Source organism: Stegastes partitus, unplaced genomic scaffold (genome assembly GCF_000690725.1).
Source record: "Stegastes partitus isolate 25-593 unplaced genomic scaffold, Stegastes_partitus-1.0.2 Scaffold30, whole genome shotgun sequence".
Lineage (NCBI taxonomy): Eukaryota > Metazoa > Chordata > Actinopteri > Pomacentridae > Stegastes > Stegastes partitus.
This window is the reverse complement of record NW_007577761.1, coordinates 881,365-894,864: the sequence shown is the minus strand read 5'-3', so window position 1 is coordinate 894,864 and position 13,500 is coordinate 881,365. Positions and strand designations below refer to the sequence as shown.

At 43.6% G+C, this 13,500-nt stretch overlaps 1 protein-coding gene across 1 annotated transcript in view; it reads left to right on the top strand.

The window, feature by feature from the left end:
- The window catches only part of scfd2 (sec1 family domain containing 2), a 105,859-nt gene that overhangs the window by 14,739 nt on the left and 77,620 nt on the right, over positions 1–13,500 (top strand). The window contains exon 4 of the mRNA XM_008299278.1: positions 4,159–4,334. Within this exon, the coding sequence (XP_008297500.1) occupies positions 4,159–4,334 (176 nt within the window). The remainder of the gene's footprint in view (positions 1–4,158; positions 4,335–13,500) is intronic.

Genomic DNA, 13,500 nt, shown 5'->3' with positions numbered 1-13,500 from the left:
GCCACAGTGAGGTAACATTTATGGTTTTTATACAATTGTCTCAAACTCGGGTCAACATTTCTGTGATGCTTTGGTTTGTGTTGAATATTAAACTAAACTGAACGCAAAGCTAATACTGAGCTATTTATGTTTAAGGACCACCTCAGGTACTTTTTTTTTTTTTTTTACCTTGTTAACACATTTTTTGTTATGCTAGAAGACACATCATGAGCAAAATAAGCAGTCAGTGCCATGACGAGACATTTCCACCTTCAAGCTGCAGTAAACTACCCACAATCTCAAAAGCACAGATTCAGAGCTGCAGGGTTTCATACATAAAGAACCTAAAGACACAATCCTGTCAAATGGAAAGGTGGGGCTTTCTGTCTCAGTCCTCTTTTTCAGAAGAGGTTTCCAGTTTGGAAATGTATGCTACTATGCTGAGCAGAGTAGTTTCACAGTGTTTGTCACAGGTGAGCTGGTGTGCTTGTGTTGCAGTGAGTCTGGAGTGGTTGGTAGAGAGAGAAACAGGGACTTCATAGATGTGCACATTTTGTAGGAAGAAACGATGTAGAGAATCAGATCCAGAAACAGAAAAAAACTTTATTTATCCCCGAGGGGCAATTGGGTGGGCAAAAAGCAGCACATTAAAAATGAACAAGAGAAAAAAGAAAAACACACACAAAAAACGTAGGTGGGCAAAAGCAGCAGATTATGTGCAGTGGCAGGTCTGCTGCCAGTGTTACTGCAGAGGTAGTAAAGGTAGTAATGTCCATATAAGTTTTAGAGATGTAAAACACAAGATTATGTATAGCAATAAATTAAAAATACATTTAAAAAATTTAAATTAAAACAAAAAAGTAAAATTCAGATTGCATGAATTAGAGTTACTTCTAATGAGCAACACTTAGCATGCTAACACCCCAAACTTAAGATGGTCAACATAGTGTACATTAGATTTATTAGTTTTGCATTTGCATGTTAGCATTGTTAATGTGAGTGTGTTAGCGTGCTGACATTTATTTTACCACAATGTTGTGCTCAAGTGCAGCCTGGCGTAGCTGCCAGCATTACTGTAGATGTTTTGTCCTAGTTGTGCCAAATTATAGAAAATAATAACAGCATGAACACTGACAAATGTACTTCATACAGTCAGACTTTATTTGTGACAGTCCACGGTTTTTCTACGGTCAGAATAGGCTTGTAGGTGATGATGATGTGCCCCCAGCGAGTAAGGGTGTTAATGATTGAGAAAATGGAATCCCAGGTGGCAAAACTGGTTAAAAACACTGTTCTAAAAGTCACGGTTCTTATCCCTTTTGTGCTGTGATTTTCCTTTGAGGTGTGCCAAAAGTTCTTCTATGCAGGAATAACAAGTTTTACAAGCAAAACTTAGTCCAGTGACTGAAGACAAATATTGTATTGATTTAGACATAGTATCTCGGTAAATGATGTATATTTTAACCCTAAATAACTCACAAATTGTAACTAAAGAGGAACAACGGATAAAACCTTTTTTTCACTCGGACACTAGAGAAGGTCTGAGTGATTTGGTGGTGTAGCTGCCCAATTGTAGTCTGTGCTCTAATGGACAGTAGACTCTAGAAAGGGGCCCCAACATGGATCCACAAACAAAAGTTCCAGGACCTTCCTCTTTTTAAAGTGCATAAATATCAGTTGCTCGGCCTTTCTGCTACTCTCATCCATGTAGAATTACTTATGAGGCTGTCCAGCTGCTGAGGCAGTCCACCGCTCAGCCCTACGCTGACATCAGACATCACTTAGCCCCTGAGTAACCCTGCACACCTACAATACAAGTCATCTTCCAGTAACCGGACTAAATCATTGTTGGCCTCTGCCCTTTTTTGCATTGTTGGAGACTTTGATCATGGCCAAGGCTCTATTGCCACTTCTGCACATCAGGCTGAAATGGGCAGCAGCTCAAACTGTTTATAGCACGAGACTGAAAATGTGATTTGTTTTACGGCTGGTTTTGCAATAAATGCACCCAGAAGGACATTTAAATGGCCAGAAGGTTCAGGTTTCTCTGCCATCTTGGGTGAAGAGCGACAGGAATTGCAGTGCTGTAGATACCTGAAACCTTCGGGCAAGAGGATCTTGTGAGCAAAATGAACATGCAGATGTTGTGAGTTATTACAAGTACAGTTACCTTTTTTCCCCACTTTATACAGATAGCGTACACATGCAGTACAAGATAATATGACAAAATGATTTATATTTACATTTCTGGTATTGATCACAGCCAGTGATGAAAGGTCTGTCTTATGATGCATGTACAGAAAAGAACATAGCTAAAGTTAAAAGCAGTTCTTAAAACAAATGCTAAAATAATATGGAAAAGTCAGTTCAAGGCTCAAATACTGCATATTCTTACATGTACTTCTCTTACCGCAGAAGAACCCCAGTTTGAAACGAGAGCTCAGCTGACAGATCATCTCCCAGAGATTCATTTTGCATCTGGCAACAAGATGCCTTAGGAATCACCGAACTGTTTTAAGGGAAGTTTAGTGACATAGATAAGAGCTAAGTCTCGGCCAGGATTGTGTTTGATTGTGTAATGGAGAGCAGGCTTTTCTGTGGCTTTTTTTGGCTTAAGTGCTTTTTTTTTCCCTGTTTTTTTCCAATGTCTTACATTTTCTCACTCGATCTCATCTGGTCTGCTCTAGCTATACAGCCTGATTACATTTGGCCTACAGTGTGCCATTCATTGTTGCCTATTCTCGGGTAAAATTATGCTCGGCCCTCGCTTTGGATGTGTTTCCTGGTTCTGCGCTGAATTATGGTTGGCACATCAAGCTTAGTGAACTTAGTTTCACTGCCAGCATTTTTATGGCTGGATATGTTCACAATAGAGCTTTTCAGGATTCTGAGCTTGTCTGGGCTGAAGTTTGTTCTTCAAAAATACTTTAATTTCAGCAAGAAACTTGATTCCCTTTTGTGGACACTTGCTCTGTTTCGCCGCACAACACACTGATTCTTTCGCTTGCCTTTTTTTTTTCTTTTGCAAAGTTTGTTTCCCAAAAGGCAGACCTGCAAAAATGTACTTTGCCGTCAGGTTTGCTGATCAGCTGCTGTGAAAATGAGTTGTTGTTGTAAGCCTCCCCGGATGATTCCCTCCAGTTTTTCCTCCTGAAAATATGTCACATTCACAGATTTTTGTCATCCGGTTCAGCGAAGTAAAACGTGTTGCTTTACATTTCAAGCACTTCGTATTGTGTTTAGTATTCTGCAGCTTTCTGCCCCATTTTGTTATCCTGCCTGTCTGTTTCTCTTCTAGTCATGTGTTTGGCCCCGCTAAAGAAAACACTGGCCATGTAGTCCAACAGGAAATACTCCCACATCTGGTGCTGGTTCAGAACATCAACATGAAGAAGTAGGCTTTATGGGGAGTTAATATGTGCCCTCTCTCTATCCCAGCCCCTCGTACCTCTTGTCCCCCCCCCCAAAAAAAACGCAGCCTTTACAACGTTTATGCTGCTTTTCCTGTGTCTCTGTGAATCTTCGTGGGAGGGGCAGGGGGAGGCGATTCAGAGGGTCCTAAACAGTGTGCGGAGTCTGGCCTCTCTCTTGCCGCCTCTATAAATAATCAGAGAAAACCTCTTGATTTACACTTATTAGTCACACTCGAGATTGGCTCTCAGGAGCTCTTATCCGTGTTGCTGCACCTCGGCTATATGTAGACACACACACACACACCATTCGCACATACTCAGTGACTCATATAAACATTTCTCTGAAAACTGTGACAGTAACTCTCCACGTGAAGCCGGCGCATATACAGAATATTGCTTCCTGACTGGCACACTGTCAAAGTGCCACACACGCACTTCTACTCGACTCTTGCTTCTTCTCAGCCTGTGGAGTTTTTGCTTGTTAAGATAATATTATGGCCTGCTTTGGTATCAGTCATTGCCCTCTGCCCTAAGCTGAGTGTATGATACTTATGAAATAAAAAAAGGCTGAAGGTTTATTTATTATGTTTAGCTTTTCCCATCACTGTGAATGTGTGAACAGATGGCACACAAAAGTAGCAGTCAGGGCACAGTTGCGTGCGCGTACATACTTGTTTTAATGTTGACTGATGCTGATTGATGAATTCGTGACGTCTGCAGAATCTCTCTTCCCACATCATAACCCTATCGTCTTCCCTCCTCTCAGGCCGCGTGACCCCCGAGCAGCTGTGCTCCTACGTGCAGCTGTTCAGAAGCAGTTGGGGGGCGCTAGAGAGTCACTGCGGGGTGCTCCAGCTGGGCCTGGCCACCGCCCAGACGCTCCGGCACCCCGGCCTGCCCCGGTGGGACGCCTGCCTGGCCTTCGAGAGGCTGCTGCTGCAGGTGCGCACTCATCTTACACAAACCTATTATCCACATGTGTCACAGGCGGCGGGAAAAAAAAGAAAAAACACTTAATAAATGTGATACCAGCTATGACAGATTGACAGACAGATTTTTGAGCAGCTTAACTGCAAAGGAATATTTCAGATGCAGGAAATTCTCTTTTTAAATATGAAGAAACTTGGATCAAGTAACGTTAAGAATGCACACACGGTTTTAGATTCTACCCAGTCACACTGACAGGATGAACTAAATAGGAAAACTGCATATTTTTTAGCAGTTTGTAATGAACTTGGTAATTATTCTTTCACGTCTCTCCTGTTAGTATATGTTTCATTAGGAATGCACAGCAGGTAAGTGGGTGTTTGTGGTTTTGCAAAATGGTGACTAGAATGTTGTGTTAAACTGACAGCGACAGGAAAAAACGCAGATTCCTCTCCTTCATAAACAAGGTCAGTTGTGTTTGTAGGGAAAACATTCGGAATCCAGTAAACACGGCAAAAACGCCAGATTTCCACCGCGTTGTTTAGAAGCTTTTGAGTCCAGGGGAGGAAGAGGTCTAACTTCATGGGGGCGGGCAGAGGCGGATGTACACGTGTGTTTGACTTCTGAAAGGTCAGAGAGCAAGTCTGATGGAGAGACAGAGACGAGGGGGACGAGTGGGACGTGGAGTAGTCAGAATAAATCAAAAGCCAGAGCACTCAGTCATCACCAGCTCACCTCTAGCTCCACACAGCACAGATAAGCACCTATTTTGTATGTTTCTAAACACACAAGCTGAATGGCGCCGAACTAAGAGCTAACTAATACGAAAGCCATTTCCTCCTCCTCTTACCTTGCTACTTTCATTGAGTCTCTCCACATTCCCGAAGCTGTAAAGCAAGCAGTAGGACAGCAGAGTATTTAGGAACTTATTAAACTAAATCACGGAAAAATAAAACAAGCTCTCGGCCATGCCTCATGCCAAATTGGAATTTGAAAACAACCTCATAAACCTTGGTCCTCAGCTGGGGCCATCACTCGTTTATTAAATGAAGGAAGAAGACTTTAGGGCTTACGTTTCCAGTATCCATTTACTTTATGACTCCACTTTGATCCACTCCCCCATGGTTGTCTGCTCTACCTGAGTAATTCAACTTTCTCACCGCACTTTTTTTTGTCCCCTAACTTCAGAGAACTAACTTGATTGAAGTGACTGGGTCCTCAGGTGATGCTGGGTCTTGTTAAAACGATGGAAACCACAGTAGTAATCATTGTATTCGGCGTTAATTTAGTATATATAACACTTGGCTTGAGGTCAATACTGCATTCTTCAAGAATCAGATCTCGCAATCAGGCCGTGAGCGCAATGTTAAAGTTGGTGTTTGCAATCAAAACCGGCCTAAGTTTTAGTGAGGTATTAAGGGAAATGAGTTGTGTGTCCTCTCTGCCCCCTCTGTTTATTTAATTTCCATGTGAGTTTTTTTTTTTTTTTTTTTGCGTTGGCTCAACATGGACAGAGAGAAGTTAATTACACTGCAAAATGGCGGGACGAAATGCCTTTCAGCTCTGCCTGGCGGTCTGGATGTGTTTGCTCTGCCTGAGTGTGTGAGGGCTGCTGTGGGTCAGACTGGCCAGAGCTGGATGCTCCATCGCTGGTAGACAGTGTGAGTTCATTCAGGCCAACTCCTCTGTGGTGCGCTGGGGCCACAGAGTGGGCAGTAGCCTCACTGAGGTAAAGGGCCATTGAGTTCAGGGCCTAGCCTAGTTCATGCCTTTTCCAAAAGTTACGCTTTGTCCATATAAAATAATGTGTTTTTCGCGACTTCGTGAGCGAGACAATGTAAGTGTTTCGGTCATGAGGTAATGCTTGAATAAGCTCTGACATATAAAAGGCTATTAGGAAATGAACTCAGCTTTTTCAGATGTAAAACAGCAATCTTACCCTGAAAGATAACATACCTGTGAGGGTCTTTGCAGCTGGGAGTTAATAAGAAAATGGCACAGATGTGGTTGCGGAGGTTGACATGTTAGTTGGACTGTGATATAAATGCGGTCGGTGTGATACTTAGTGTTTATACTACGACTGGATTTATTACCTCCTTAGTGAAGCACTTATATATTTGTGTCAGATGGCCAGATATCTTCCTGGCTGGCACTGCCACCCTGCCTGCACCTATACTCCTCCCCCTCCCCTTGCCGCCCTGGACCGTGGCTGTCTGGCATGTCACTGGGTTTTAGTCTGAATGGGTCAGATTGAGCAGACTTGGTTGAGATCCAGGCCGCAGTTACAGAGTGTGTGTGTGCTCAAGGTGCTCAGCATTGAACAAGGGTGGTGCGGCCAAGGCGAAACTCAACAGACTCACTCTTTCACCACTTCCCAGAACATCACAGGCGAACTACACTAACTTCCCATCAGCAGCCCGGCCAGAGTCTCTACTTCACCAAACTAAACATGTACACTACTACTGTACATCCCTCCCAGAGAGAGCACACTTGGAGCATGTTGTAGCTGCAATTATTGTTTTTTATTTTATTTTTATTTTTGCAATGACAGTATTTATGCCAGTATTGTCCTCTCAGTGTGCTGTGCAGGCTGCTGTTGATTAGTCTGTCACATCACTGCACATGGTCGTGTTGACAGCAGTGCAGTGGAGAGGAGCTAACCTCCCTCACCCCGGCCTGTTGCTTTACTCTGCTGGGATTACCAGGGCACGCCTCTGCAAACATTCAAGCTCAGAGTTATTACTGGTCACAGCGCTGCTCAGACAGAAAGCTGCACTCGGCTGCATGTCCCCGTCTCCCATGGGTCACTCGAACTGCCTGCCTGGTTCTTATCTCCGTCTCTGCTGTATGTTTGTGTTTTAGTCTGAAATATTGTGTGTATGAGTTAAAACTGAGCTATGAACCCAGACCTGATGCCCTTGACATTCATTTACAGTAGTCAAATCCCATAGCAGGAAAAAAAACATGCCCTCATTATTTAACTTGCCTTTGTATTTGTAAAAAAAATCCAAATAAGAGTCATTCAGAAAATGTGTCAGAATGGACTTTAGTATGAACAAATTCTTAACTTGCTTGTCAGGTTGCATCAGTTCCGAATTTAATGCTGCGGGTTTCAGATCTGGTTGTCAATGTGTGTAATATGTCAGTGGATCATAGTGGACTCAGACATAGTGGACCCCGTCAGCTCTCATGCCCTATGTCACAGTCATCGCAGGAGTTAAAAGTGTGTTTTTATGCGAGGTAGAGACCTGTAAAGTTCAGGAAAAATTACATATAATACTACTCTTTGATTGCAGCTGCTCTGTAATTGACACCCCCTCTGTTTTTTAAAGTCTTACCCTCAGATCTGTTTAGATAGGGGCTGATTGTCTTTGGACCTTTTCATGGTTGGCTGTTTTGGAATAATAATTTTTGCGTGTTAAGTTGTTGTAAGGTTTCCATGGGTGCAGTTAGGTTCAAAAGTTTGCCCCGGCAGGGATCTCTTCCATGTTTTTCTGTAAATGATTCTACGAGCACACACATCTTGCAGCCTGGTTAGGTTGTCACGATGAGTCTTCTTTAGACTGATGTTGTCTGTTTTTTCCTCATGTCTCTGTTGTAAATGTGTAGCCAGGTTGGAGCCTGGTGACCCTCGTAGGCCATTAACAACCCCCAGGACAGTGTCAGTGTGTTCTGTCCTAAAGACTTGTGACCCTTCACCTTTATCCCCTGACCCTTTCTGGACGTACACTGACCTGCTGAGGCTCAAACCTGCAGCTCTGCGGTATGTTCGTTAGCTTGACAACCCATGTCAACCAATGTCATCCCCTGTTATGTAAAGCTGTAAGAAAGCGCACCAATCCCCACAATACATAGACTCATGCAGTAATATGCGTAACATCTGGATTGTATCATTTCTTATGGTGACAGAGGCAAAAATGTTGATATTGGGTGAGCAACTTTCTTCTTATCTGAGCTGCATGCCACAGCCAGACAGGGGGGCTTTAAGCCTGTAATTGGCCTTTCCCCAGGGTATGGAGCCTGTCCCCACATCCCAGACATTCCCCCTCATATTCCATCTCTGCTGCGTCTCTGTCGCTTGCTGTTTTTTTGCTGGAGATCGTAACAAAGGGGTGTGAATGACTCCAGGGCGCTGCCCTGAGATGTCCAGCTCCAGTTTCCCACTGTTTAACAGCCTCACATCTGGACTGACCCGGACTGACCGTCTCCCCGTCCATCCACTCTCTGTATCTCATGCTCCTTCTTCCAGCCTCAGTTCATCCTCTTTGAAACTTCAACAACCCTGGAGCAACGCAGAACAAGCCACAGGAGGTTCAGGATCAGCTCCTGTTTTTCTCTTGACAAAGTGGCCTTTCTACCTCTCTGCTGTCATTTCTGTACATTCCTTTATCTTTCTTTTTTTTAAACTCCCCTTTATTCTATACTATGTCCAAAAACTCTGTTCCCATGCAACTATGCTGCATTCTCAGTTGTATTTTGAGGGAAATGTATTTTCCGTTGGGTTGCATTTGTTTGTGACATATCAAGAACTTATTTCTAATCAACATATCCTTGCCATTTATTTGACTATTTTAATTTTGCTCCTTTTCGGCTAGCCAATCACACACTCGATGGGGCGGGACTCATCACTCTGATAATACAAATGATGGAGACACTTCAAACGTGTTGTAGAAGGGTCATATTTGAACCCAAACTTTGCCACTTTCCTACACCTAACCACGTAGTTTTGGTGCCTTAACTTAACAAAGCTTCAAAAAGGTTGTCATCGCTGTGAAAGTGTCGACCAAAGCATGATAGTTTTCTATAAGTAGCTGTGTAGTTTTGGTTGCTGAACCTAACCAAAGATCTAGTAAAAAAAAAAAAAAAAAGTAAAATACGAGAATCTGTAAGGATCCAAGTATAATACTAAATGACAGTATTACCCTTTAGAGAGAATTTGTATTTCTTTTAAACCAAAATTGCACTTTAAAAAATATATATATATATGAATGAGAAAGTATTTTGGGAGACAGAGTTGGTCATGTTTCCCCTGTTTCTCTGCCATGTGCTCCCCAAACATGTGCCTCACTATAGCGTACCCTCAACACGAACCCCTCCGCTCCACTTCAAATCCACGGCTCTGTATTTTGAAGCATAACAAGCGTTCTAAAACTGGAGAGAAATGCAGAGCTGGAGAAGAGTTGAGTTTATCAAAAGAATGAGTTATTTACCTATCTCTTCCTTCCTGTGTTTAGTTGGAGAGGATTACAGTGAGAGAGGGGAGCAGTGATGGAGTTCACTCCCAGGAAGACCCAGGAATAGCCCCCATCTCGGTTTCTCTTCCTCTCCCGAACAACCCCCACCTCCCCTTCCCAGCACCGGTACCCTGAGCCGGCTGTGTTTACATTGTTCTGCACAGCTCAGGCCTAATGTACTATCTGTTTAATAGGCAGAGAGAGGCCTGTTTATAAAGAGGGACCTTTTTAACAGAGGTGATGGGTTGGTAGGCCAGAGGGCAACACCAACTCATCTCACTTCCTGTTATCATTACCTCTCTTGTCTCAGACAGATAGGTGCTTGCTCCCCTCCGCTTGCTGCATTACTTATCCTTAATCGTCTCGCCATCCTGCTGGCTGTGATTGTGTTCAGCCTCTCTCTCCGCTGGAAAAATCAAGGAGCACAAGAAGGCTCAATCAAGTTGCCTCATATTAAACCTCGCCGGCTTCGTTTCTCAGCTCAACAGTAATTTGCATGTGCTGCATTTTAAGTGTTCTACTAAGCATCTTTCTACTAAATCTATATCTCAGCCCATTGAACTGAAACTTTATGGGAATTGCTTTGGTGTTAATAGCTGTAGAATTATAGAGCTACAGCTTTCTGAGTGTTAAAGGTGAGGGAATAAGATGGGCTCAGAGGGGTTTAATACACTAAACATTTTCTCTTTTACTTAATGCAGTCTTTTTGGCTCTGTCTCCAGTCAGAGTTGCATTAGTTGCATGTGTGCATCTGCGAATATTTTTTTTGTACTGGTTTCTATTGTTTACTGCGGCTGTTAAACTGCAAAGTCAAAACCCTTCATGTCAGGAGGATTTTTCATGTGGCCTTGAGTTTTTTTCCCCTCTCGAATGTGTGTGTTTTGAGGGTTGAATGTTTTTCACAGCCTCAGCCAAAGGAAGCTTGTCTTTCTCACCCCTGTTCAGAACAAACTCGCAGAACGAGACAAAGTCGACCTTTCTTGGAGATCATCCGCACTGCTTTCTCCACTTAAGTCCACTTTTGGTTAATTCAGAACTCTGTTCTACTGAGCTGCATTGTCATCTCGCAGTGTTTGGGTGAGGTGGTCTAGGGAACGCGATCACAGCTCCTACTAACACTCTCCATCCCCGGTGAATCAGGTCAGTGTGGTCTGCTGACTTGGCCTCCTGGCGTCAGACTTCATTTGAGCATGCTCCAACAAGACACCACAGACTGGGGAAAATCCCACAATGCCCAGCATTCACCCTTGGATTGTTAACAGGGAAGGCTGCAGAAAAAGCTGACCATTAGGGAAGATGGCGGGGATTTGCAAGAGACCCAACAATGACCCACTGTCCCAGACGGAGCTGACCAACGAACCACTTCATACCTTTATATTCCTCTGCCTGGCGAACGGCCTTTCCTTCAGCATTACATGTCACTGCTCTCTGTTTTTATTGCATTTATTCCATGATGCTGCTCCATCTGAAACTGTATCCAGATGTGCTTGCAAGTAGGTGCATGTGCAGCCATGTGTGCATGCAGCCATTCATGCATGTGCATCCTTTAATGTGCTTATTCGAGTAACACTGTCTCAGCTTCCTGTTGTCACAAACAGGCTCTCTGTTCATCGTAGGAAAGCTCCACCTCGGGACAGATTAACTATCAGGTCATTTGTCGCTACCTGCTGAGCACAGGCCAGGGAAGGTCACAGCCCACAGGACACTCATCTTTGTGTCTCTGTGTCTGATCTGAAATGGAGACAGAAGAACATTCCAGGACCTTTGAGTGTCCTCTTTGGATACTGTTTGACTTGGAGCCAGATCAAAGATTTTTCACCAGATTGAAGATTTCATTGTGATTGATCAGTTAATGCTGAAGCGGCCAGCTCCAGATAAGAAACTGTGCTGATAGCCTTTGCAGTATCAGCCTGTTTTTGTTCATCCAGGTGGACACATGACAGTCCAGTTTTTTTTTTTTATGCTTGGCTGACTGATCATGAATGCTCAGCCTTGTGAGCCAGTGGACAGTGAACTCTCTTAATTTGCTTTGCCACTTTCCTGCTGACCTCCGCATTTGGGGACACAGTAGATTGGTAGTGCCCCCTACTGTCATGGATGGGCAAAGGCATTGAATTCTGTAAATGGAGATGAACGGGGCAAGGAGGAGGAGGAAGCAGGAGTGACCCCCTTAGGTCGTGAAGCAAAGGTGGGACAAGGACCTCTCTTTTCTTTAGCGTGTAATTGTACCCATCTGAAGCCCAATTCGCTTCTCCACCCCCACCTCTCTGGTCACTCATGCCCACCCTGCAGACTACCTTGTTGCCCCAGGGATTCGTCCAGTCATCCATAGGGAACGAGGCTGACCGATCGCCATGGTAACTCCACAGCGAGGGTCAAACCAGGTCAATCAGAGACAGACTCTTGCCACCCTTGCTCTGTCATTAATTACCCATACTTCCCCAAGGCGCTGCTCCACATGAAACGTAGCTCAGCAGGCTGGATCCAAAGGGTTTGTGGGGTGTATGATCAGGTGAAACACACCATTCGTTTCATATATGTATCTATGACGGGGTCACTCTTGTCTTCATTACCAACTAAGTGAGGGTGCCACCTCTGACAGTGGTTGGAAACTAGTGTGTCAAATGGATGTGTCATGTTAGCAATAAGAACTCAAATCTATCCCGTGACCTGTGTGATGTTACGGAGACCTCTGACTCTAAAGGAAGGCTTTACTTGATTAAATGTTTGAAAAGTTCACGGTAGAGCAATCTAAGAGCAGCCCGGCTGTATCTCAGAGCTGTGCGAGCGTGTTCTCTGGGAGAGGGCATTTAGTTTGATTTGAGGAACCAGAGCGTACAGACCCCGGCTCGCTCTAACTTTTTAATGTTTCAATGTTTATAGGTTGTGACAACATTAGCTGTGTCTGGTTTTGAGCTCAGCTTTCAACTCGAGCTGGTATTTGCATTCGCAGGGAGCTATGTGGATGAAAAAAAAAAAAAACATACTGCACAGCTCTCTTTTTTTTTCTGCGTGTGTTTGGCAAGGTTGCCTATTGTTGTTCTTGGATTCATCTTGTATCAGCTAGAAATGAAACTCATCTGTGGAGGGATTTTTGGGGTACCGACCACTCCGCTCCCCATGTAACATGATTGACATCGGAGTCCAGAAAATAGGGAGATGCCCCCCCAGGCTCTCTGCTGGAGTCTGGAGGTAGTTAAATATCCTTCGTTTCTCTTCTCATTCCTTAAATATTAGTATTTTCTTTCTTGGTTTTAATTTTCTTTTCTTTTTTCTTGTAGTTTTTCTTCATCTAAGTGTCTATCTTTCTCCTCCCCTAACCCTTTCATCTTTCATTATTAACGTGATTGGTCTCATGTTGATTTGTACAAATGCGTCTCGTTATATCTTTGTACTCTTTATCTGGAGCAGAAGGGAGTATCTGGTACAAGAGTAAGAAGAGCTGCAGCCACATGCTGAAACGTTCTGTACGAGACCGAAACCAGAGCGTCCAAAGTGAGCATGTACGCATTGACAAAATATTTGTAAATGGATTTGGTAGAAATGCTTCAGAACCTTTTCCAAAATACTGGATATGTTTAGTGCAATTACGACAAATAGAGACGATTGCCCACATGTTTGCCTGGATACGACTCACAGAAAGATGCATTCTCAATCGGCTGCACATGATAGAAATACATAGAATGGGCTGAAATAACTAGAACATGTGGACTTTTGGACAAGAGTGCTTTCTGATACAAAGTCTTGAAAAGTTTCCACTGCCTGTCATGGTGTGTAGCAGTCTCAGCCAAAACTAAGCTGTTCCAGCCCTCCTCACTGTATCATATCCAATAGGAAAACTTGATTTGAAAACATGTGAGAGAAAACCTCACTAATTCCTGTGTTTTCCTGCTTTTGCTTTCATCTAGAGTGAACTCATGTGCCCCGCTTCTCTTCTTCTATTGTTC